Source organism: Anguilla rostrata, chromosome 1 (assembly GCF_018555375.3).
Source record: "Anguilla rostrata isolate EN2019 chromosome 1, ASM1855537v3, whole genome shotgun sequence".
NCBI lineage: Eukaryota > Metazoa > Chordata > Actinopteri > Anguilliformes > Anguillidae > Anguilla > Anguilla rostrata.
The window spans coordinates 7,930,097-7,956,059 of record NC_057933.1 but is presented as its reverse complement, the minus strand read 5'-3'; the positions used below and the strand labels follow the sequence as shown (position 1 = coordinate 7,956,059).

General features: G+C 44.1%; 1 protein-coding gene across 2 annotated transcripts; it reads right to left on the bottom strand.

Annotated features, from left to right (window-relative positions):
* crip1 (cysteine-rich protein 1) lies at positions 1-6,681 on the bottom strand. 2 transcript variants are annotated; one of them, XM_064310528.1, is made up of 5 exons: positions 6,497-6,681; positions 1,769-1,863; positions 1,292-1,349; positions 427-482; positions 1-308 (listed from the first exon to the last, which is right to left on the bottom strand). In XM_064310528.1, the coding sequence occupies exons 1-4, from the start codon at positions 6,534-6,536 to the stop codon at positions 439-441; spliced, it is 237 nt and encodes a 78-aa protein (XP_064166598.1). In that variant the 5' UTR covers positions 6,537-6,681; the 3' UTR covers positions 1-308; positions 427-438. The 2 variants fall into 2 exon arrangements, with proteins under 2 accessions (XP_064166598.1, XP_064166687.1); XM_064310617.1 differs by having other exon boundaries at positions 1-293.
* Between the last annotated feature and the right edge of the window lie 19,282 nt (positions 6,682-25,963).

Below are 25,963 nucleotides of genomic sequence, written 5' to 3'. Positions count from 1 at the left end.
TTCTGGGTAAATTATTTTAATTGATGGAAATTTAAAAGCAAACAAATGGATTTAAGTAATTATTATAAAAGCTTTTGAAGTACAGGTGAAAAAATTCAGGCCTTCACAGTCAGCTACAGCCTGGTACGTTCAAACAAATACAACAAGCGATGATGAGCTAATGAATGACTTGTAATTATGAAACAAGAAATATTTTAGTCAAACTTTTCTTTGGTTTAAAAGCATGTAGATTACAAGGTGACTTGAGTGTTGTCTTCTCTCTGTCTCTGGGCAGCCATTCTCCTTTGAGTAGCCTAAGAAGGGATCATCTGTCAATGCAATGATTTCTCACAACATGGGGAACCACGTGCATGTGCATGGAGTAGGTAGCTATGCTCAGAGAATTATTACACTTTTATTACACAGTTCCCAAAGATAACTCCTCACCTTTCCCAGGGTTTAGTTGCTGAATGTGTGGCTCTCGGTGCCCCCACGCCCAAAACCTGTAGGGAGAAAAGTGCGTCACACGCCACACTAAAAAAAATATTTTTTTTTTGAAAGGCTGGAAAAACAACGTGAGATTAGCGTCGGGCGATAACGGGACTAGCGGAACTCCCTCAAGCCAGGGATCTCTCGGAACGTTTTCTTAAAACCGGCGAAACGACTCCTCTGTGGTGGCGACATGGCCTCGGGCCAATCACATGACAGGAAAAAAAAAAAGAATTCTCACAGCTCTCACATTCCATTCCAAGAGCTCAGAGGAGCACGGGTAGCGATGACATCACCACTGACCTAATTTCCTGTGCGTGCACGTCGATGGAGGTGGATAAGTGGGCTCTAAGTTCCAATGTTTGTCTGCGGGGTTAGTCTCCTAGCCTTATTTCACTGATGTGTGCGCAGATAAGTGTACTGCAGAGGCTGGATCAAGCTAATCTGATTGTCATACCGGACCAGAATTCAAAATCTAGGATGAAAGGGGATCAGGCGGACCCCTGCATTGATCCCGAAACAAGGGGCGTGGGTGTTATTAATAGCAAGCAGCAAGCCTCTCTCGACCCCCCCCCCCCCCACCATTACTGAGGTGCCATAGAAACACAGGGGAAGATGGGTCATTGTTGCCAAACTTCACTGTGAGTGATGGGTTGTTAGCATATTTTGCTCAGCCCTGCTGCTGACGTCACCTGTTTGGGAAGGGCACTGCAGCTCCCATACAGTCCAAAACCGACCTGTGTGGACAAGCTTACACGGGCAGGTCCTTCATTCAGAAGGGAAGGGTGTAGTTGGGGGGAGCAGTCATTACGTTTTTACTAACCTTTGGGTCCAAAGAGCGCTGAGTAACAGGGGTTGTTGCAGTAGGGTTTTCCTTCATGCTGGAATAAGGACAGAAGCAGCAGTTCAGGTCTAACAGTAAAGCTCTGAGGCATGCTTAGTCCTTCGTCGCCATGAAATGATCTGCTTTCTGCAGAGAGATTCTTTGTCCAATTCTGACGTCATAAGAAAATTGCAACTGACAGTGACCACTGTATGTGTGTGTGCGCGCATGCACGTGTGTGTTTGTGTGCATGTGTGTGCATGTATGCTTGTGTGTGTGTGTGTGCGTGTGCATGTATGCTTGTGTGTGTGTGCATGCGTGTGCATGTGTGTGTGCATGTGCATGTGCATGGATGCTTGTGTGGATGAGCATGTGTGCATGTGTGTGTGTTTATGTGCGTGTATGCATGTGTGTGTGCATGTGTGCATGTGTGTGTGCATGTGTGTGTGTGGTCTGGTCTCTATTCAGGATTCCCACCTCTGCGTGCGAGCCCGCTGCCAGAGTCTTGTTGCACTTCTCACACTTCAGACACGGCTTGTGCCAGTCCTTCCCCAGGGAGGTCACCCTCTCCGCTGAGAGAGAGAGAGAGAAAGAGAGAGAGAGGGAGAGACAGACAGAGAGAGAGAGAGATGGCTCCTCATTAGACAGACAGACAGACAGGCCACATTTCTCTTTTCAATCCCTCCTTGCTCAATCCCTCATCTTGCAGTAACTACCAAGTGGTTTACCAAAACGAATCATGCTCTAAGGCCTGCAAACCCAGAATATAATGTAATGAGACCAACAGAACTATATTGCGTCCTCCAACTTCTGTTTCCTCCCACTTAAAAGCAGGCTTTTGGGAAACAGTGCATTGTGGGTAAGCTGAGGAGGCGTGCTGTCAGGACGGCGGTGAGAGACTGCTGCCAGCTGGCTCTGCCACGCCATTGGCCACTGAGCCCTGCCCTCCCTCTGCAGCTCAATGCTGATACGGTGTCTGTCCCTAATGGGGAATTATTTCTGGGCGTGGTCCCTGCTGACTTCAGGAATTCCATCTCGACACAATACGACACAATTTATCAGCCGGGCGAAACCATGGTAACAAGGCGGTGTAACGGTCGAGCGTCACAGTGACATTTGGAACTGTCGTGCGTTTCATAATGTTTTTACGACTGGGGGAATTGTGGGAGTGGGGAAATCTCTGGTGCTATGACATCACACTGTCAAGAGTGCGAGCCTGTAATGCAGCGTATCACTGCCAACGTGCGTGACACTGCCGAAGACCACTGATGAAGAGCAGGGCTGTGGAGAGAGCTTTTGAGGGGCAGGTGCTCAAAGTGAGAAAAGGGCACACCGACTGAGAAAATCTGTTTTTACAGACACCCAGTTATTGTACACAATATATTTTATCAAAATTAATATATGAAAATGAATGACAGCGACAAGTAATAATACAAATATTTGTTTATCAAATCAAAGGGCCAAATTGGGCACTTGGGGCAAAATGGCCAGGGGAGATCCCACACGAGTGACATCTCCCAATTTCGGACCAAGACACATTACCCATGGAATAAAATCGGCAGAAATTTTCAGTATAACCACAGAGGAAAATAAAGTCCACGTAAGCTTATGTATATACATTTCATATATTTGATGCCATTCAAAGTACTCAAGTCAGAAAATAATCAGTGCACAGAAGTGTATATACTTCTGATTTGTAGATCAGTGGCTGTGTTTAGTGTTTTAGTCTTGACTAGTGCAGACTGCAGTTTCCCTCTGTTTTACGCATCATCCAGAGACCTGGCAGAACAACACAAGTGTCCTGGACGACAAAAAGCATTTTGCACTGAAAATAGTTTCAAAAATATTATTTATTTCATGTTTGTACTGAATATCCCTTGTAGCGTAGGTCTCAGCACAGTGGAATATGCGTTTCTTGAACAGTAACGCCAGAACCTCACGTCCCCTACAGGGGACAGAAATGAATTGAGGGGATCTTAGGACACGTAAACCAGAGCACCACGGGAGAAGAAGAACAAAAAGCAGAGGAGGACTGGAGAGGCCAGGGAGGAGGGGAGCCGAAAAAAAAAGCCAAAAAAAAAAATCTCTAATTTCCCTGCATTCCAGGAGGGCCAGTTGGAGCAGACCTGGGTCCGGGCCAAGGCCGCGCCGATTACCGTTACTTAGCTTCCAAAAACAAGACCTCTCAGACGAACGGAAGCTCCCCCTGCGTTCCTGGCGCACGCACCGGGCTGCAGGCGGACAAGCGCAGCCGGACCCTTCCCACGCACCGCGACCGATCGACGGCCACGTCTGTGTGTGTGTGTTACCGTGACGACCCTTTTTGATTTCACTGTGAGCGCGTGCAGTGGCAGTGGTCCCCTGGCTCTTGCCTTAACCATAATGAACATGTTTTCCCCCTCCCTCCCCAATTGTTTGTGAAAATTATGAATGTTGAAGGGCGTGAGTATGAGAGAGAGTCACACGGGACACTTAATTTATGCCGTTGCCAAGAGCAACAACAATTTAAGTCTGCTCATGCGCTTGGCGATGTTCCTCAGCAAGACATCTGCATGAAGTGAGACAAGAGGAGCAGTGTTTGCTTTCCACATCAGGCTCCCAAAGTGTCAGTGATATGCAGCCTGTGTGAATTACAGAGCCGGTCCAAGGCAAACAGTCAATGGCGTCCAACCGGGAAAATCAAAGTGCAGAGCACCAAGCTGCCTGTTTAGTGTAGTAGTGAGCTGCTACTTTTCAGCCCTGTTTATCTTTCAGATGATTATTAGGGCGGTGCTTCTGATGTTCAGCGATCACTGATCCATCCTGAGTTTCTGAATTTAATGCTGATCACTCAGCAGCACTGACCCCGCTGGGAAAGCTGAAACCTGACCCTACCCGTTCAGAAGAAAGGGTTCCAAAAGGCTCCTCTGTGTCTCCATAGAGGAACCCTATCTAGTACAAGAGTTCTTGGGACAGGCAAAGTGGTTAAATCTAGGAAGCCTTCACAGTTTTTACACCTACCATAGAGGGTTCCATAAAGAACTAGAAAGGGTTCCCCCTATGGAGACAAGCCAAGGAACCTTTTTTTAAAAAAAATATAAGAGTGTAGTATTATGCTGGGAGAAAGGGTATTCTCAGGCCTGCTGTGAAATAGCGCCCCCTCTGGTTGACCAGGCACTTGCAGTTTGCCTTTAGGCTGATTTCCAGTGTTGCAGAGAATTCGCTCCTCAGTTTAGCTCGTGAATTGCAGTGGCAGCAGGCTGCATGCATTTCCGAGGCTACATGCATTAGCCTGCCTCCCCTCCCAAAACTACAGGTGATTTGACAAAGACGGGATGCGCTTTGAAATGTAACTGAGCAGTCCAGCTTGAGGGAATGAAGAAAACGGGGGTAAAATGCCTCATTAGGGCGTTTCTCTTGATTCTGATCCTCTCCGTTTCTACAGCTTATTCACTCTGACGGTTACGTTTCCATTTCCTGTGTACCCTTGTGAACTTCCTGTCTTGATGTCGCAACCTGCCGATAACTGAGAAAATCCAACAGCCATCAGACTACAGCTCGGCTCAGCTCAGCTCAGCTCGGCTCAGCTCAGCTCAGCTCATCTCGGCTCGATAAATAAATGCTCTGTGTCAAGCCACTGACTTTATGCGGGGCCAAAAAAAAACAAAAAAAGAGACAAAAATACAAAACTATATACTCAACCAATATTCCAGTGCTGACTCTCTAAGATCAAATGTTAATCGTCAATGAAAACAAGTCCTGATCACGCAAGGAGAAGCGGCACTCCCTCTCCCCATCAGCGCTGCACTGTGCAAGCAGAGCTGCAGAAGTCTGTCCGACAGGCAGAGTCTTTTCCCCTCCTCCTGGCTGGAAGCAGCAGCATGCACATTTCCCTACATCAGACCCTGAAGCAGATTGTTTCCATTTAAATGTTAATTTTCTAAAAAAATAAAAAATTAAAATTTAAAAAGGATGGAGAGGAGAGACCAGAGCAATAGGCATAGGTCTAAGGGGAAAGAGAGAAAGAGGAAGGGATGAGGAGGAAGAGTGAAGGGGATTATAGATGGAAATATATAGTTTGCAAATACAACGATGTGTAATTTGATGCAAACGACCATAGAATGGATTGGGGCCCATTTTACTTTCAAAGATCAAAAAATGCATTATTGGAATGCCATGATAAACGGACTCTAAGGAGAAATACTAGTTAAAACTATTTGTTGAGTTTTTTTATTTTTTGTGCCGAGGGTTGGCAAGGTCTGACCAGGGTGTAAACAAATTACAGTCTTTAAAACCAGGAGTGACCCTGCCCCTGATCTCCTTGACAAACCTCAAATACATAAAATGCTCCAAATACAAATACAAAGCGTGGCTAAATTTAAAAAAATAAAATTAATACTTCGTGCATATCCTCTCCATGAAAATTGTATTATTGTGAATCCCAACTTGACTGTCTAGAATTAGTAAGAAATTCAGTTACCGTTGTCCTCGTGTTGCGCGTAAATGCGAGGACACGATATATGTCCTGAACAGCGTTTTGCCGAAAACAACGTTGTCCCTCACATCAGAGTATCTAAACTCTTTTTAGATGGCCGGGACGTCTTTAAAAAGGGGAGGAGGATATTTACCTACCGCATGTACATGCTCCGCTCCCTTCATAAATAATACAACAGTAACGGTACGTTTCACTCAAAATGAAGGTTAGGGCTTTCCCATAATAACTTCTGGATGTTCAAAACCTCCTGGTTTATTCTTGAACGCGTCTATCTGGCCGAATCGTCAAACGTTACATGTTCATTTAAAAATGTATTTCTAAACATGCAATGTTTAGAAATACAACAAACAAACAGTGACTAACAACAGACGCTTAAATATTTCAAATGAAACAGGAAATAGATTCTGAATCGTCCAAAGCGCCGATTCTCGAGCAATCATCACGTGCATCTATGCTCTATGTTTTTCATCATTTAAATGTATTTAGATGTATATATTTTTAAGTATATAAGTATGAATATACGTCCATTTCTTTTGTTTTATTTCCGTCATTAGGCTACGTGATTATTTAAATGAAGCAGTTAAATTATGTTGACTAATTTACCGCTATAGCCATCAGTTGTCAAAAATGGTATCACATCATGCGTAAAAAACAAGTGTTGCTTCATTTGTTGACTCTGTGATCACTTATAAATTCTGAAAACTTTCTGAAACTGAATGAAGTTGTCTTACCGAAGTAAACTTCCTTGGTGCATTTAGGACACTTAGGCATATTGCAGGGTAAATCTGTTGATCTCCGAGAGAAAAAAATCCTAAAATAAAGTGCACGACGTTGCTATCTTCACTGCAGATCACCTGCCAATGGCCACGCCTCGTTAGTCCAGACTGTGTATGTACAGCGCGTGTTCTCCCTTATTTATACCGCGAATACTTTGCACGCGGAAGAACAGAGTGGGAGAGGCCGAAGCTGTGTGTGTGCGCGCGCGCGAACCTGCCTACATAACCGAGAACAACAAAAGGGAGGTTGAAGTTGTTGAGAAGTTTTTTTGTCGTGAAGCACTGTGAGTTTGTAATAAAATAAACATGTTCCGAACATTATTTAGGTTATGTTTATATGACCAATGTGCATAGCAGAATAAAAACACAAGTATTTAAAAGTGTTTATCTTGTGATGTTTACATTGGCAAATATATGTAAAAACGTTACAGTCCAATTCCTGTGTGTGTGTCCGTGCGCGCCTGTCAAAATTCTTGGTTTGGGTACAGTGTGCCATATTCAATACTGGTCCGTGACAAGTTTTCTGGCATCCAATAGGTACCATATGTAGTCTCTTAGATGTATGTGTGTATTCTGTTCTCTTTAAAGTTCACATCATTGATGTGATGTACAGTTGCAGTCATTTTGACCTCCCTTTACCTTGTATATGGCTGGACCAGTGACCAGTGGTGTAACTTCATAACTCGGCCGACCAATGGTGTAACTTCATCACTCAGTCACTCGGTCACAGACATTCGCGTTTGTAGGGCTGGCCCCGCTGTTGCGGTCCAGCCAAAAAAAAACTGTCATCACTATGACAACCAAACAAAGTTATCAACACCGGTACCGAGCAGACTAGGGCCACTCACTCTCTGATGAAGATTAGATAGGAAAACTGGCTTCCAGCAATAGGCTCCGCTGTAACGATCACTGCATTCTAATTGGACGCTTCTATAAGCTCCCGGGGATTTCAAAGGCTATGAGGTTGTGCATAATGATGTTATTCCAGTCTGAGGAAAAAACGATCCCCATGGACTGGTGGGGGAGAAGAAAACAGCAAACGGGACATTGCAGCTCCAACAGAATGTGTAGACAAAATAAGGCAATGGAAGTTGCTGTTTCTTTTCAGTGTGGTTTTGATTTGGTGGTTGGGTACTGTACAAGTTTACAGCGTAACATGGAGGGTGAAGGGAACTGATATATATATATATATATATATATATATATATTTGGATGTGAAAGTGCTGAACACACGGGGCCCAGAGGCTACCTGGAGCTTGTTCAGTCAAGCACACAAGCTCCTGGGCACCCATGGCCCAATGGCACCCCTCATGCCTGTCATCATCATGGGGGTGTGGGCTCAGCTGTAGGCAAATCTTACAGCCTTATTTTAAATCATTCAAACAATATCAGTTTATGAATTCCACTTGAAATGATGGGAGCATTACTTCTGTAGAATTAAACAGCACATGATACAACCCCTAACCATATAGTGGTGTGTAAGCAGGCTGGGATGAATGAGACATTCTTTTTTTTATAGTTCCTTTTTGTTAAATAAAGATCTGCTTGATGCTGGAAGTACATTTATGGAGTGGTCAAAGCGATGATGCTTTTCATGAGATCCTGGAACTGTCCAGAAACTGCCCAGTTTCAGCCACTTTGAGTCAGTTTTTGGACTAGGGATTCCCCACTCGTTTCTGTGTTTGAGAAAGATGTATTCATATTTTCAAAGTGAGCATGAGCTGGATGTTCTCTCGCTTTTACAAAGCTTAAATTATGAAAGTCACAAAAATAAGAAAAAAATAGGACACGTTATCTACATGGACTTCTGGGTAGTTTTTCATCGACTGAAAAAATAAAAAAATAAATTGATTTAAACAATTCTTGTAAAAACCCCTTAAAATACAGTTGAAAAAATCTGGCCTTCATGGTACAACCAAGGCCTGCTACACTCAACAAACAAATAAAACAAGTGACAATGCATGAATTAATGAATAAATGACTCGTCGTTATGAAACCAGAAAGATTTTAGGCAAACTTTTATTTTGTTTAAAAGCATATAGAATACTAGGTGACTTGAGTGTTGTGTTCTGTCCCTCGCTGAATGTCCATCCTGCTTCTAGAGTAACATAAGGAGGGATCATCTGTCAATTATTGTTTTTTTCATTTAACTTTATTAATGCGGGCAGGTTCCGACAATGCAACAAAGCACTGTGGGAAAGCACTGTGGATTCTCACAATATGGGGAAGCATGCGCATGTGTATGGAGTAACTATACTCAAAGAATGATTGCATTTTATTACACAGTTCCAAAAGCAATCTGTACCGATCTGCAGAAATGCAGATAATTCCTTATCTTTGTCAGGGTCTAGTGGGAGAAAAGTGCGCCACGTCACATCACGCCAAACTTTGTGGGAACAGTGGATATCTATGGTGTTCCCTCGAGCCCCAGGTCTTCTGGAACATTTATAGACTCTGTGGTGGCGATGCGGCCAATCAAATGCAAGAAAAACAGTTCTCACATGGAACATTCCAAAAGCTCAGAGGAGCACAGATAGCGATTGCATCACTACTGACCTAATTTCCTGTGCGTGCAGGTGGATTAGTGGGCACTGAGTTTCAACGTTTGTCAGTGGGGTTCCTTTCCTGGCCTTTTTTCATTGATGTGTGCGCAGATAAATGCACTGCAGAGGCCGGCTCAGGCTAATCTGATTGTCATATTGGACCAGAATTCAAAATGTGGGATAAAAGGGGATCAGGCAGACACCGACATTGATCCTGAGAACCTGAGAAAGGGGGTGCGGGTGTTATTAATAGCAAGCCGCAAGCCTCTCTCGCCCCCCCGCCCCCCGCCACTGTTACTGAGGTGCCATAGAAACACATGGGGAAGATGGGTCATTGTTGCCAAACTTCACTGTGAGTGATGGGTTGTTAGCATATTTTGCTCAACCCTGCTCCTGATGTTACCTGTTTGGGGAGGGCACTGCAGCTCCCACACTGTCCAAAACCGATCTGTCTGCTGCACCTACATGGGCAAGCTTACACAGGCAGCTGACGTGCTCCATTCAGAAGGGAAGGGTGTAGTTGGGGGAGCAGTCATTAGGGTTTTTTACGAACCTTGTAGTTAGTTGGATCCAAAGAGTTCTGAGCAGCAGGGAGGGCAATAAGGTGTTCCATTTTGCTGGAATTAGGAGGGAAAAAAACAGAAGATAATTTCAAACGGTAAAACTCAGAGGCAAAATTGATTCCTTTATCGCTATCAAATATGACTCAATGCCGGCTCGAGATACATATCTCTCACTCAACCATGTCACTGGGGAGGGGAGAAACACTGAAAAATCACAGAAAATGATAAAGCGTGATCTCCATCTGCATGACCATAGCAATGGCAAACATGTTTGAAAACGTGTACATTTTGTTTGGGCCTCCAACGTTATGGTGAGTCTAAGATATTTTTTACAACCGTCGAACACTGGAGGACAAACTAGTTCGGATGTTGAACAGAATTTCACATTTTTAATGAGACAAGTTGAATTTTGAAATTTGGGCGTATGCTAGGTTTGATCTTCAGTACTGCGGTTCCTCCTCCTCTCTGACTGGATAGTTTCACGCCTCTCCTGTGAGTAGATGATAGAATGGAAGACATTTATCTCAGGTCACAGATTATCTGCTTTCTGCACAAAAGTTCTTCATCAGTTCTTCATCTTCATCATAAGAAAATTTCAACTGACAGTGACCGCCGTGCGCGTGTGCGTATGTGTGTATGAGGGTATCTGCATGTACAGTATGTGTGTGTGTATGTGTGTACATGTGTATATGTATATGTGTATTTAGTGTATATACAGTACATATGTATACGTGTTTGTGTGTATGTGTGCATGTGTGTGTAAGTGAATATATATGTATGTGTGCGTGTGTGTGTGGTCTCTGTCCTGGATTCTCACCTCTGCATGCACGCTGCCTGCCAGATCCTGGTTGCATTTTCCACACTTCAGGCACGCCGCGTGCCAGTCCTTCCCCTGGGAGCTCACCTTCTCCATTGTGTGAGAGAGAGAGAGAGAGAGGGAGGGAGGGAGGGAGGGGGAAAGAGAGAGGAGAGAGTGTGAGTGAGAGAGAGAGAGTGAGAGACAGTACCTACAGTACCTACCAGTGGTTTACCAATGTGAACATTCTCAGAGGCCTCACTGTCCTCCCAGACTGTGATGTAATACGACCACAATATAAATCCACACGAGCTCTGCAAACTTTCCTCCTAAATGGCCTAAGGCTTGGTCCAAGGCCACACCGTTTACTGTACTTAGGTAATAATGGAGCACACGTACTGGGCTGCAGATGGACCAGCTCCACTGGACCCTTCCCACGCACCCTATCTGAATGATGACGACGTCTGTGACGCCCTTTTCGATTTCCCTGGGATCCTGTGACAGTGTTCCTCTGGTTCTTACCTTAATCTTAATAACAACAAGTCCCCTCCTCCATTTGTTTTTTAATGAATGAATGAATGAATACTTTTTTAAATGAATTATGAATGTTGAGATGCTGAGGTGTGCAAGCATGAGAGTGTACTGTAGTTGTGCCGTTGCCATGGGCAACGGCTAAGTCTGCTCGTGAACTTGGTGATGTGTCTCAGCTCAGCGATACATCAGCACAAACGTGAGAGCGGAGAGCAGGGTTTGCATTCCACATCGGCCTCCAAAAGTCCCGGCCATTTGCAATCTGTGTCAGCAAAAATGGATAGAACCCATTTTCATGAAATACCAACTATTTATTATTTGAATGTCCTGCTAAAATGTCTCTTTGACATCATTGACATCAGTGAAACTATTTGTTGCGTTTTTTTGGTTGCTTTTTTTAGCTGCAGGTTTGGAAAGGATCGACTTGGGTGTGAACCTGTTTCCACCTTGACGGCAAGGTATGAGCCCAGCTTCTAATTCCTTGCCCAAGATCAAATCCATAAAATGTTACAAATACAATGCAGAGTGTGTCTCAGTAAATCCCCTTCTCTTGTGAATTGCATGAAAATCATATTCTTCTTAATCCGAATTGGAATGTCTTGGATTATTGAGAAGCACTTTTGCTGTTGTCCTCCTGTTGTGGGCAAATGCAATGACACGACATCTGTCCTGTTTTGTTGCAACAATGCTGGCTCTTGCATTACAGTATTTAATCTCATCTTTAAAGATGGGGTGATCCTTTATTCTCCTAATACACGTACATGCTCAGTTTCTTTACATTTAAAAATGTAACGAGAAAGACAATAGCAACGGTCAGTTTCACTCGAAATACAGTTTAAGTCCTTTCCATTACAATTTCTGGAGGTTCTAAACCTGATTTATTCTCATACACATTTTTTCCATTTCATCACATTTGTCTGGGCCCATCATCAAACTTTGCTTGATGTTCATTTAAAAATGAAATTAAATGTACGTTTAATAATCATAATAACGAAAGACAAGAAAGTGTTTTTTTTTCTGTTTAAAGAAACAGCAGATTCATTTGTCGAATCGGTGATCATGTAAAAAAAAATTCTCAACAGGTGAAATAAAGTCTTACCGAAATAAACTTCCTTGTTGCATTTTGGACACTTAGGCATATTGCGGCGTAAATCTGTTGATCTCAGAGAGAAAGAGAAAATCCTAAAATAACATGCACCAAGTCGCAATCTTCACCGCAGATCACCTGCCAGCGGCCCCGCCTTGTTATTCCAGACTGTGAAAGACACAATGTGTTCTCCCTTAATTATGCCGTGTTAGAAATATATTTGCACGGGAAAGAACATAGAGGGAGAGGCCAAAATTGCGTGTGTGGGTGTAGAGTACGTCCGTGTGCCTAGCTTCATACCTGAGAACAGTGAAACTGACTTGGCTTCATTACATTACAGGCATTTAGCAGACACTCTTATCCAGAGCGACTTACACAACTTTTTTTACAAAGCATTTTTACATTGTATCCATTTATACAGCTGGATATATGCTGAAGCAATGCAGGTTAAGTACCTTGCTCAAGGGTACAACGGCAGTGTCCTTACCCGGGAATCGAACCTGCGACCTTTTGGTTACAAGTCTAGTTCCTTACCCACTGTGCTACACTCCGTCCTCCGTTCAGTAATTATTTCTGTGAAGCCGTCAGACAGCTGTATTCCAACGACAATAGTTCTGTCGAAGCTTAAAAGTGGAACCGTCCTCATAGAGATTCCCTTTTCACGGGGTGTTCAACAGGTTTGTCCTGTAGCACCATACCATTTCTTCTCTCCGCACGTCTTCTTTGTGCCAATATCAAATCAGGTATCTCCGGGACCTCTATAGCCAATCAGTGGGCTGATGATGTCACTCTCTTCTTGAAGGATGCCTCTCAGAAACCTGGCAGTTGGGCTCACCTGGCATTGATGGCATAAGCCAGAGCGTGGGGCGGCACTGTAGTATAATGGGTACGGTGCTGATCTTGTAACCTAAAGGTCACAGGTTCGATTCCCTGGTAGGACCCTGCTGCCCGTTGTACCCTTGAGCAAGCTACGTAACATGCATTGCTTCAGTATGTATCCAGGTGTATAAATGGATGCAATGTAAATGCTATGTTAAAAAAAAAAAGTTGTGTAAGTCGCTCTGGATGAGAGCGTCTGCTAAATGCCCGTAATGTAATGTAGATATTAAAGAACGTGAGTTGTCGGCTGTCGGCTGTGGAAGACTGTACAGCATCCTCTTGGAATTATTATTTCCAAAAATCAACATCTGGGATTTTCAGGCCTATAATTGAAAGAAATAGCACAGAAGAGATTAAATCTGTGGCTGCAAAGAGACCTTTCTTTAAAGGAAGGAGTATTGCTTTTGAAAGCAGAGGTAATATCCAGACATATGCTGCTCTATCTCTGCATCTAGATGGCAGGTCTATGAAAGAAATTGGCAAATTGCCCGTTCATTTTCTGTGGAACGATCAGACCATATGATGAAGTCTGTATCCATGAATATTTATGAGAGAGGCAGCCATTTTACTTCCTTGAATTATATCTTCGAGATGAATTAGATCAGACACTTTGTGCTAAATTCAATGTCTGTATGGAATTTCATCTCAGCATTATTTATTTCCCCACGATGGGGTTTGAACTTTCCTTTAACTTGTAATTACAATTTAAAAAAATAAATAAAAATCCTAGCAAAACTGTCTGCTTTCCATAGACAAGTTTTGTCAGTGTTGTAGTTCTGTTAAGGGGCATTCCTCCTCCTCCTCCTTACTTATCTACTCACAACCCTCTAGTCTGACCGGGAGGAAAGATCTGTTTTGCTCAATCTTTATATAATTTTTTTTTTTTTTGATGCATACATTCCTTATTTCAGGCAGATACTATCTCAATCCTCTGTGTGGCTGTTTATTGGAACAGCTGGTTCAGCAAGAAGAAAAGAATGGCTGCTTCCTCATATGTATCTGAACACAAATAAGTTTTGAGATGTTTCATTTAGAATTATCCATAGACAATAACCCTGCAGGTTTGTATCTGAAAAAAATTAAGAAGGACATTAAGAAGGACAGGACTTGCACCCTTTTTTGTGCAAGTGACCATTGAAGTGCTTTACACTCCTTTTGGCATTGTCTACCCGACATTAAAAATTTATGGCAAGACATCTCAATAATGTTTATAATAGATGAGATCTATCCAGAAAGAGATGTACTGTCCTGTCCTGGAAAACAACTTCCTCTCTCCCAAGAATGTGCCATAAAGAAGACACCTACTCCTACTACTGTAGTTCTGTGTAATTTAATGTGGGTATGTTTCTGTGCCTGTATGTCCAAGACAAATGTCCCTTCTGGGACCAATGAAACCTACCTCATCCTTTCCTGCTTCATTTGCCTGGCCTGTTCAAAGGTGCAGGAGTGAAAACTATACTGTCGCTTCTCATACCTGGCCTGCAGTGCACTTACCTGGCCCGTTGCCAGGTAACGTCCCAAGGCGATCTGGTGGGATGACCTGGATTCCTGAGCTGATAATTTGTGGTACACTTTGTGTGCGACTTGGTGATGTGATGACTCATAAAGGATGCAGCAGACGTGCAGCTTCAGTGCAGATGATGCACGATTATTGGTGAGTTTAAATTCACAAAGTGAAAAGCTTGCTTATAGAAGAAAACTAAACTCACTCACGCACAATAAGCATTGGGGTAGGGGGGTGAAGCGGGTTGTTCTGTCCTTCCTTTAATGGTCAGTTTTTTTTTTTTTGGTGTTTGATGTCACAGCACTCTAAAGATGAATTCTAAGCAAGATAAGTGGAACAATTCCAGTCATTCTGAATCTGGTCTCTCATATAGTTCTATTGGCTTTGTTACATTACGTTATATTCTGGGATTACCGTGAGGCATGATTTATATTGCCATATTGGTAGACCACTTGGTAGTTACTGCAAAATAGTAACTACCAAGCAACTACCAAGAGCAAGGAGGGATTGAGAAGAGAGATGCTGTCCATCTGAGTAATAAGGAGCTGTCTCCCGCTCCCCCACCCTCAGGTGCACTGGCAATGCAGTAAGTGCATAATTAGTCCACGCAGGCTTATAAAACTAATCAGCATGGTCACATTGGCCTCCCTCCTGGGTTTAACCACAGAAACACAGCCCTCATAAAGACATGTTGTCATTCATATTAAAATGTGCCGCAATCTCGTCTGAAGGAGACAAGCTAATTGGTCAGGGCCACAGTGATGTCACTGCTTCCTCCTCTGCATTGGTATCTGGTCGTTTGGTTCTTTGCGTCTCCTCTGCATTCACCGGTTGCTGTGGTGCATTTTGTCATCAGTAATCTCTTTGTTGACATACTGCAGACCCCATCTCCCATCATGCACCACTTCCTATAGCACCGCATTCTTGGAGTTGTGGCATTTGCTGTTCGGAAACACAGGAAATGCATGCTAAAACAGGGCCAGAAAGATGCGCGCATAGGCGGCCTAACAAATCGCTCAACAGTTTTTGGGTTTTCTCTCTTCCTCAGACGTGTGGACGGAGGCTCTGTAGCAAGCTTGCTGAGAGTGTAATGGGCTGTGGAGCGGTGCAGGGTCCAATTAAAATGATCCTCTTGTGTTATTACAGGAATGGCAACCCTTCACCGTTTTTAAACTTCTGACTCCGAAACTACTTCTTCTTCTTCTTCTTCTTCTCCTTCTTCTCCTTCTCCTTCTCCTCCTCCTCCTCATTGCTATTCTCTGTTATTGCATGTTGGAGTTCTCTGTGTTTCCGGGTGCCTTGAACCCCCCAAGAGGAGGAGTCATCCACCGTACCAAAGAAGACTGCAACTCAACCAGTGTTTCTGCAATACCAGTATTTTTGGCAGTGCTGAATATATTTTTTTTCACTACTTGTGGTGTGTACAAATGCATTGCCACAAGGATTCCACACTGTGGTTAACCAACCAACAAATCACTCTCTCTGGTTTAACAATGGGATATGCCACAACCCTTTTCTGATTCTTGGGTGTTGTGCGCACGAGATTACAGTCTTGCATCCCCCATCAATGCCTCCGCAAATAATTCTTCAGTGCCACACTCGCTAAGTATAGGGCTGTGACACTGCATAAGTCTGAAATGTGCTCTTGCCACCGCCTGATCTGTTTGTATGCGTGGTCTAAACAAACATTAAGACATAATTGCGAGCTGAATGAGACGGATGTGCGATTCGGCTAGCTGGCTGGCAGCACACCAAGCGCACGCACGCACACGACATATTAGCCATCTTTTTTTCAGCGAGTTCTTGACAAACAATAAACAAAACGTGAATAATTTGCATAAGCCCTGCGCTGGAAACCCGCCGCCAACACAAGTGCTGAGCGTGAAGCCAAATGCGCTGCCCATCTCCGATTGGCTCAGGGACATCCAATGATTCCATGGGATTCTACATACAGATTCTGCACTGCCTTGATCAGGTTCCAACCTGCATCCTGTCAGAGATAATCCTTGACAGGTGGACCTGTACACTGAAAATGTTTTGAAGACAATGACGAATTGTAGTTCACGCCGTAAACACCCAGAAGAGCGACAGCTTGCAAACAGCCTGACGACATGCAGTGTCAACGTTCACAGGCCGATTTACCTGGGAAAACAAAAAAAATCGGTTCTCAAAATCATAATGGCTGTGAGAAAAGTCACTGTGAACGAAAATCAGCACTGAAATCATACTGCGTGTCCTTGTATTGGGACGTAGGTCTGCTGAAGAAGGAGAGAGAGACTGAGGGTGTAGAGCACAGTCATGCGGAGTGCGGAGAGAATGTGTCATTCTGAGCACAGCGGCCCACACAGGAGCTTTCAGTGCCAAGCTGCAATGAGGGGGAAGGACATATGCTGAACAGTTTAAGCCCCACGAAGATGACAGGCGTCCCCAATGGTGTCCATCACAATTTCAGAGGAAAATATTATGGAGTTGAAAGGAAATCCCTGGTCAGCAAAGCTCCCTGAAAATAAAGGGGGCGGGGGGTGGGGGGGTGGGGGGAGACCAAAAGCAGAAATAGACATGACGTGTGTTCTTTGACAACTGTGGGGAATCAGTGTCTCTTGTGCGAAAAAAGAAAGGACGCTCCATGCATCTGAAATGGGATTTCTGTTTGCATGTGTTTATGTCTGTTTGTGCGTACCTGGGTGTTGTCTCTGTCTGTGTACATTAGTGTATATGTGCATATATGTGTGTGTTTGTGTGTGTGTGTTCCCAGTCTCTATGTTTGTGTATGCTTGTTGTATATGCATAGGTGTTGTCTATGCGTACATGTGCATGCATGCGGGCATGCGTGTTTGTGTGTGTGTCTGTGTGCATGTGGTGCGTGTGTGTGCGTGTGTGTGTGTGTGAGAGTATTTTCAGGAGGGAGTTAAAGATGGCCACTGTTCCATGCAGAGCTCTGTAACAAATTTGCATTACACGGATTAGGGGTGAAACTGAATGCCAGTAGCAAAAACAGGATGTAGCAGCAGTCTCAGTCAGAGAGAGAAAAATGATACGGTTTGTTATAGTGCATTGTGCTCCAGGCGTTTTATATACATTTTATGATGGATGACGCTAAATCTAATAATTGACCTCAAACATCTGTCATCAAAGGCACCAAAGTGGCACTTGTCCAACAGTTTGTTAAAAAATCCACTACCTTCAAGCAGTATTTACTTTTTTTTTTTTAATTAGTTGCCATGGTGATGGCTGGAATTGTTTTGTAAAGTGTTGTTTCCTGCACCATGGTAACCGAAATTAGAAGAAAAAAAAATTAGATCTGAAAAAGGAACTTTCGTTGGAAGATCATCAACAGTCATCTCTGACTGTCTGTGGGTTGTGAAATGAAGTGATCAAACAGGTGACGGTTGGTAAGGCAAATCAGCAAAAAAACGTTTTGTGAAGGCTTGTCTGTGGTAACAAGGAAAGTTCACCCCGCCAATCACTCACTCACTACTCAAACCATACGCAATGGCGCTAAATGTTCAGTGCTAATTCAGCGCTAACAGAGTGTATCATATAGACCGGACTTCAACAGGGATCATATGCCGTCTAGCTGAGTAAAATGTACTTGTCCAGAGTTGATTTAACAGCGAATAGTTTATGGTGGACTGCTACTTTCCAGGTACCTGGTTTGATAATAAAATGTGTTTCAGTTGTACGCCATAACAATCCATTGCTCGGCCAAGACTTCTGTAAAAAACGAACAACAACATACAGCTGGCGCAGAATGGAGGAGAGAGTATATTTTCGCTTCCTGTTTTTAAAATCAGAGCAGAATCTTTTTATACCATAGAGTGCTTGAACCACAAAAACCTTCAGATGCCCTCCAGGATTGGAGTTTGAGACCCGTGGTTCCAACTTTTAAACTTTTTTAAAAAACTGGTTTTTTTTTGGTGTAGATGTGCAGACTGGAATTCCATTGGGCTCAGTTGCAGTGATGAAAATGCAGTACGCTCAGGATTTGTTTAGTTTGTTATTCTCTTTTTGGGAGAGAGGGGCTGACTCTCCGTGGAGTTATTGAAGTAGGGAATGTTGAAGAAGAAGAAGATGAAGATGTTCATCTTTGAACTGTAGTACAGTACCTTACCATCTGGCCAACACCCTCCATCAATTCAGTTCTCTTCCAAACTGGTCTTCCATCCTGCTGTCATGTTTATAGCTGCAAAACAAAACAAAAAAAGAGTGGAACAAGTAGTGTTTACCTTGAACCTGCATGTGAGGGGGATGCTTGTAATTCACTGAAATATATTATTGTTCTGGTTTTGATACTTTTAGTGGAACATTTTCCATATGTCATGACCTGGGGCTGTAGTCACTGAAAAAAACCCCCCATGATTCACATCTGATGAGCCAGATAATGACGTACAGCTGTTCACCATAATTTTTTTACCTGATCCCGGGAGTCTCCATGGCAACAGTGTTGGGCGTGGCACTTCATCCAGCTGCAAGAAGCGGAATGCCTGCCTCCTGTTTTTTTTTTTTTACTCTGGCTGATGAAGTCCAAATATGGCTTTGCAGTCTACAGGATGCTTGCTCCCCCCCAACCCCCCCCACCCCTCAACCGCCCCACCCCCACATATTTTGCATATTTATCTGCTATTAGCCTGTTCATGTTACCATGTCGCTCAATCAACTCACAGCGAGGCTCGAAAAAGCAGCAACATCTGTCGCAGGGACAATGTGCGGAAGGAAAGGCCGTTTCTGGGTATAGTACTTGGCACTGAAACACAGGCCATCCAGCCCCTTACCCAACAACTTTTCACCACATCAGCATGTGTACCTGAATATGTATGTGCTGTCAGGACTGCACAGGTAAACTCATAAAAAAATATCATGTTTTAATGCCCTGAATTAAACAATATTTTTATGAGTTCACCTGTGTGGTCTTGATGTTGGCTTATGCCGCAAAAATGAGGAGAGAAAAAAATAGCAATTGTGATGTACGTATAATAAATACTATATATTATAGGCTATATTAACAGCTGCAGTTTCTACAGGAGTTTTACAGCCAAACTAAAAATCTGCCTTAAAGCCAAACAATGGCTGACTTATAGATTGCACTTGACCTCATTTTTATACGCATGCACTTTGCACTGCGTTTAAAAACTTTGCAACTTTCCACATTTCACCGTCTAGTGTTTATTGTCAGTATGCCCTAGTGTTACGTGTATGTGTAATTGTATTATTATGGTGTGGATTGTATGTATGCGTGCATTAAACTGCAACCTCTTTATGGACTGCAGATAAAAATTTGCTTCTGCTAACTCAGCTACGATGCATCAAGAGGCAGCATTTATGTTTAAGATTGTACATAAAAACTACATTTAAAAATTAATAATGTGACATAAAACAAATATTTTCTATATGAGCGTGTGTTATTTACATAGATGTCAGGAAAATAAAATATTCAACTCTTTTATTGTGAGTCTCTTTCTAATTCCCTTTCAAATAATCCGTTGATATATCCTGTCCCCTTGACCTCGCTCCCACATTCACTCAAAGCTCTACTGCAGGTGAATCTGAAGGATTGGAATAACATCGGACTGCTGTGAGCAATCAAATGGTCCTCTGTACACTTTATATACTGGCACTTAGCCTGACAAAAATACGCACCAAAGTTTACATGAGATGGTTAATTCTTTACTTTGAAATATCGGGCACTTTCACATTGCACCAAAGGATGTGATCCAAGTGCATATTAATAACTGTGTATGATATTTACAGCAGCAGCAAAGCCTGGAAGGAAAATGAACTGTTTAATGATTTTAATATTGCGCTGAGCTGAGGGCCACTGCAGAGGAGATGGGTGGGGGGGGGGGAGGGGGGGGGGTGGGGGGGGGGAGGGGAGGGGGGGGGGGGGGGGGGAGGTGATGTCTAATGAGCCCCGGGCTCCAGGCTTCCAGCATAGTTACAGTATCTCTCCTCTTTGTGTGAGCGAGAGCTCATCTTTCAGCCAACGCAATTACATATTCAAACACACGCCTACACACGGACGCACAAATACACGCACGTGCAAACACACAAACACACACACACATGTGCGCAGGCATACACAAACACACACACATTTACACAAGCACAGACAGACACACACACACATTTACACACACACACACACACACACACACACGCAAACAGACATTCAGGTACACACTGATATATACAGACACACAGTAGACTACTCTGATACAAAGGTCCGCTTCCGACATGTCAAATGACCCAAAGCAATGCCCTTTCCTCCCTTCCACTTAGCCCTGGTTCTGACCCGAGGGAGTGGGAGTTTGAGCCGAGAGCTGCAGCAGGTAGAACCTCCAGCACCGCTCCTCCCCTCTCTGTCGGTCCTCAGCTCTGACCAAACGCCTGACCCAAAAAGGCGTGGCTCCTGCATGATGTCGCCACCATGGCAATCCCTCTGAAAAACACCAGGATCCCCTTCTTCCAAAGGGCCTGGCATTGCCCCGCCAAAAGGGTTCTGTGTCATTTAAAATTTGCTGTAGAGTTTCATCTGTCTGCTTTGCATAACCACCCAGCACTTCCTCTACTTTATTTCCCGCGAGAAGCTGAATTTGGGGCTGACCAAAGCGAGTGCCTTTCGGATAACGCTTTCGGATAACGCGTTGTGATCTCCCCCCCCCACACGACGACCGGAGGAGGCTTAATTGATCGCGGACGCTGTGCAGCGGGATTCTCAAACCGAGGGACTGCCGCTAGGGTGACGCTCGTTGCCCGGCAACCGGGCGATAATGCAGCCCCCAGCCAGTGCGGACAGGGGGCGGGGCCAGGAAGGACCGAGGCGAATTTCCACTGCCTGTAGGGAGTCGAATTAAAGAAGTGAATCATAACCTCTTCAATCAATTCCAGGAGTTTTCTTTCCTATTTCCAAACCGCATAAACGATGATCCTCTTCCTGGACGTGTCCTTTTTAATGTCCTCTGGCTCTGTTGTGTAACCCCCATCACTAGTCACTGCGCTGTCCCTGAGTTCTTCATGGGCATTTGCCTCGTCCTTCTCTTTCTGAATTTTTTTTAGAGCAGGGGTGTCTGATCTTATCCGAAAAGAGCCGGTGTGGGTGCAGGCTTTTGCTTTAGCTCAGCACTACGGCGCTATGCTTCAGCTAATTAACTAATCATGACCTTCGGTCAGGTAGCATCAGGTAGCATAGTGCTGGGCTAAAACAAAAGCCTGCACCCACCCTTTTTAGGATAAGACCACACACCCCTCCTTTAGAGCTTTCAGTGTTTTCATTCTTAATCAGCAGAGTCATATATTATATTCTTTATTTCCTAATACATGATTAATTTAATACACACCCCATGGGACTCACATGGTAACGTAAAAAAATATTTATTTGCCGAGGTGACTGGCATGGCTAACCTAAATTAATATATTTACTTAATATCAATTTGTACTGATGTATATGTAATGACTCAGTCCAGTCCTTTGCCAAGGGGTGTCACGCCCAGCTAACCTTTGGGCTAATGGCTCGGGTTGTTAACCGTTGCACAACGCTGCCCCACTGGCTGCCTTTAGAATCAGTAGGAGGAATGTGACACAATTCATTCATTCATTCATTCATTCATTCATTCATTCTGGTGTTTGTCCCGCAGGATCCATGGGTTCATTCAGATGGAACGTGCTGCCATTAACGTGTAGCGCTGACAAAGGGCTGTCCTGGATAGGTCGCTATTGGCGACCAGCCTGGAGGGTGAACCTGAAGCACAGGAAGTGGTCCATTCGAGCACTAGCAGCTGTGCCATCGCTTCATGGTATTATTGCTCTCTTTGTGGGATGGATGCAGTTAAGGTATCCGCCCCCCCCTCCCCCCCCCAAATAAAAAAAGAAAGATCTAATGTAACAAAGCTGCACTGTTTTTGGTGAGAAATTGGATTCTCCAAGCAGCCGATGGAGGTCTGAGTCTCTGAGCGCCATTTAGGGCTGGAAGCTTTTAGCTGCCGCCTTTGGAGCCAGTTGGTGAGCATTAAAAGGAAGGGAAAGCAGCACGAAAGCAGGAGTGCAGGAGGTGGAAAATTACACGAGTGAGGAAAATAAGCAGATGGGGGGGTGGGGGGGGTAGCTCAGAATACATCAGCGACTCCAAGAAGGAGACGGGAAAATAATCAGCCGGCCTCTGTGTTGAATCTGCGGGTTTGCCTTTGAATACGGAGCAGGTTCGCATGCACTTAAGGCCTGGGAGGGAACCAGTGGCTGTGGCCACGCGTGTCAGAGTTTCCAAACCCGAGTCCATGTTTTAGAGACTTGTTTTGAAGTCCATTTGCTCCTTTCCCCCCGGGGCTGTGTTACTTCCTCGTTTTCATTTTTAGAAGCCAGCCCGCAAGCGCGACCGGTTTTTTGGAGACCACGTTGGAGCGCGGTCTGGCGCAAGAGCGCGATTTTTGCGCTCGTCTAAAGCGGCTACCGCGTGAAAGAACTGGAGCCGAAATCTGACGTCTTCGGACGCAGTTGGGCGTGGCCAGAAACCATGACAACGTCGCGGCTGGTGACGGCGCATGTGTGCGGAAAGATCCGGAAATCGGGCACGCCATAAGCGCTCGAAATGCGGTGCGTGTTATAAGTCAGTTCCGATGCGTGTGTGTGTAAAAATGCACGTGGATGTATAATAGATGCGTAAAATGCAAAAAGAAAAACGATGGATGATGATAGCTGAAAAAACGATCATGCTCGCGGAGTCGCCATGGCGATTTAATGCGCCGAGGTTGCGCCTGACCGAGCAATGTATGCGTAGTTGTGCTTTGCAAGGAAAATAGGCATGCATGCGTGTGGCCACGGGCCAAGAATTAAGACATTTATGTAAAGCATTTGCGCACATGTGCGGTGCATGCAGTATGTCCCTAATCTGCCAAATGCAAGATGAATGAATGAGCAGATACAGATAGAGTCATGTGTGGGAAGTGTTTTCAGTGGCCAATACGGGGCGGGGACTTGGACCAAATGCACCAAAAAGTATTTTATTTACACGCACGAACCGAGACAAAAAGAATTTCGGCGTCCTTAAAACTTTGCTTGTTTTAGTGATTAGTCCGGCAGATGGAAACGTTCCACTTTTTTTCCCCATTAGAAAAAATCAAAACAAAAAACAAACAAACTGCAGTGATTGCAGCCTCAAGAGGAAATCGTAAAGTATCAAATGAACCATCACAATTGTTTGGAACTCTGTATTTTAATAACGTTAGCATAATTGGTGGCCCAGGGTTATGGAGGGTTCAGTTTGGCAGGGATCAGATCTCATCGCTCTCAAGTGACCTCTGTGTTTATTCCCTTCAGATGCTCTTTCTAAACCTTTGATTAAAGTCTGCAATCCGTCAAGATCCTCTTTTACTCTTACTTTTACTCAATATCTTCATGCACACAAATGGGTTTAATCCAGAGCTAGACATGCAACTGTCTAAAATCTGTCTATGTGGCGACATAGCTCAGGAGGTAAGAGTCGGAGGGTTGCCGGTTCGATCCCCGCCCTGGGCGTGTCAAAGTGTCCCTGAGCAAGACACCTAACCCCTAACTGATCTGGTGAATGAGAGGCATCAATTGTAAAGCGCTTTGGATAAAAGCGCTATATAAATGCAGTCCATTTACCATTTAAAATCTGACACAAAAGGGGATGTAGTTCATGATTGGCAAAAAAGAAGAGTTACCCAATCACAGATGAGCAGTGATGAAAGTCAGAGCGATCACACCACAGGAATTCCCATATTATTCCGTCGAGAGCTTGCATCTATTTATTTTCATTATTTTATTTATTCACTTGCCGTGAGAGCGTTTACCCTGGGAGATCGATTTGCACAAATGTCAAATTTTGAAGTAAGACGAGGGCTGTTTGCTTTCTGTTGGCAGAACTCCTAGTTTGGCTAACCAAATGTGTTTTTGTTGGTTGAGTCCAACTTTGACTATCAAAATGGCTCCCGTTGGTGCACCCCCTGACGTGAGCTGAGTTGAATATGCTAACATGACTGGAATAAGCATCTGCTCAGCCCTGGTGCTAATGTTTGCATCCCACAGTTTTCATACCACTATCTGGGTACAAATACATAAATAAATAAATAAATAACCCACAAACCCTGACCGGGAGTTAGTGGGTTCGATAATGGATGGATGGGATAAATAAATAAATAAAACCAAACTCTGGCTTCTTTCTGTTTCTCATGAATGATTTTACAGTCAATGTGGGGGGAAAAAACTATCCTTTCTTCCACAGTTTGCTGTTTCAGTTTTCTTCCTGATGATGAGAGAGCCAGACATTCGGGCTGTTTGCTTTGCTAAATAGCCAGACAGAGTTAGACATCAAGGCTTTATATAACATTCTTGCCAGACAGGATTTAAAAAAATGGATAAGAAATAAAGACGGGAATAAAAATATCCAGGAATGCTGCTAATCGACGTATCCTGCATCGCCATGGAAACGAACGGTCTTCTCCAAAATACAAATAAACATTGATTTTGCTCTCTAGGCGCATGGACACACACACACACACCCGCAGGAGAAAAAAAAGAAAATAAAAAAATGAATGTTTTCCGAAGCGATAGGGGGAGGCTGAATTGGACCCTGTGGTGGGCCCATGTGGGAAATGTTTTCGGACCAGTGAAGAATTTATCTGAGAGCCTGACTCTGCTGCTGCTGCTGTGTGCGTGTGGGTGTAGGCCTAAGCGATCAGAAATACTTCTCATAGCTGTGCTCCCCGGCGTGCCTGCAGTATAACTGCTGGGTAGCTTGCGAGGGAGTAGAGCAGACACGGTAGACGAGGACGGCGGGGGATTTCAGAAGTGTACGGAGCTACATGACAATGCGCGAGAGAATGCCTCCGCGTGGGAGAATCTGAGACTGCACTGGGACATTTTGACGGTGCACAAAAAAGGAAGTATACCCCTTTAAGCTGGAAGATCGCAAATATGTGTTTGTTGCGTTCTTAACTGAACATTCTATTGCTGATGTCACAATCACTGCTGGTCACTGAAAGCAATGGAGTTCTAGAACGCTGACTCAGAGGGGTAGATGAGTGAATTCCATGTTGGCATTGTTCTAACGATCATGGTCCTCCCCCATCGCATATTTTCTGTCTCGACTTTATCCCTCTCTCTTCCCTACCTCCTCCGTGCAGTCCTTCCTTACTTTTCTTTGCTCTCCCTTGGTTTCTCACATCTCCGAATGGTTCAAAATGATCTGTGATGAGTGGGTTTCTGAAGCTATTCTGTCCTCTAATAAAATAGAAGCAAAACAAAGACTGCATACATTTAAACATTCAGAATAACTACCAGGGACCACCCACATTTTGACTGGACTTCAATCCAGACTGCACACTGATGATAATAATAATAATAATAATACATTTTGTGAAGCACTGGGCATGCCAGTTTAGCACTGGAGTGTAAAATGTTTCACACTGAAGTGGTCGGAGGAAACACGCTTGTTCCCCATCCAACCAGGATATGGCCTGCACAGGGTTGTTGGTATTTGGGTGTGGCTCCAGACAATGCTGTCATTG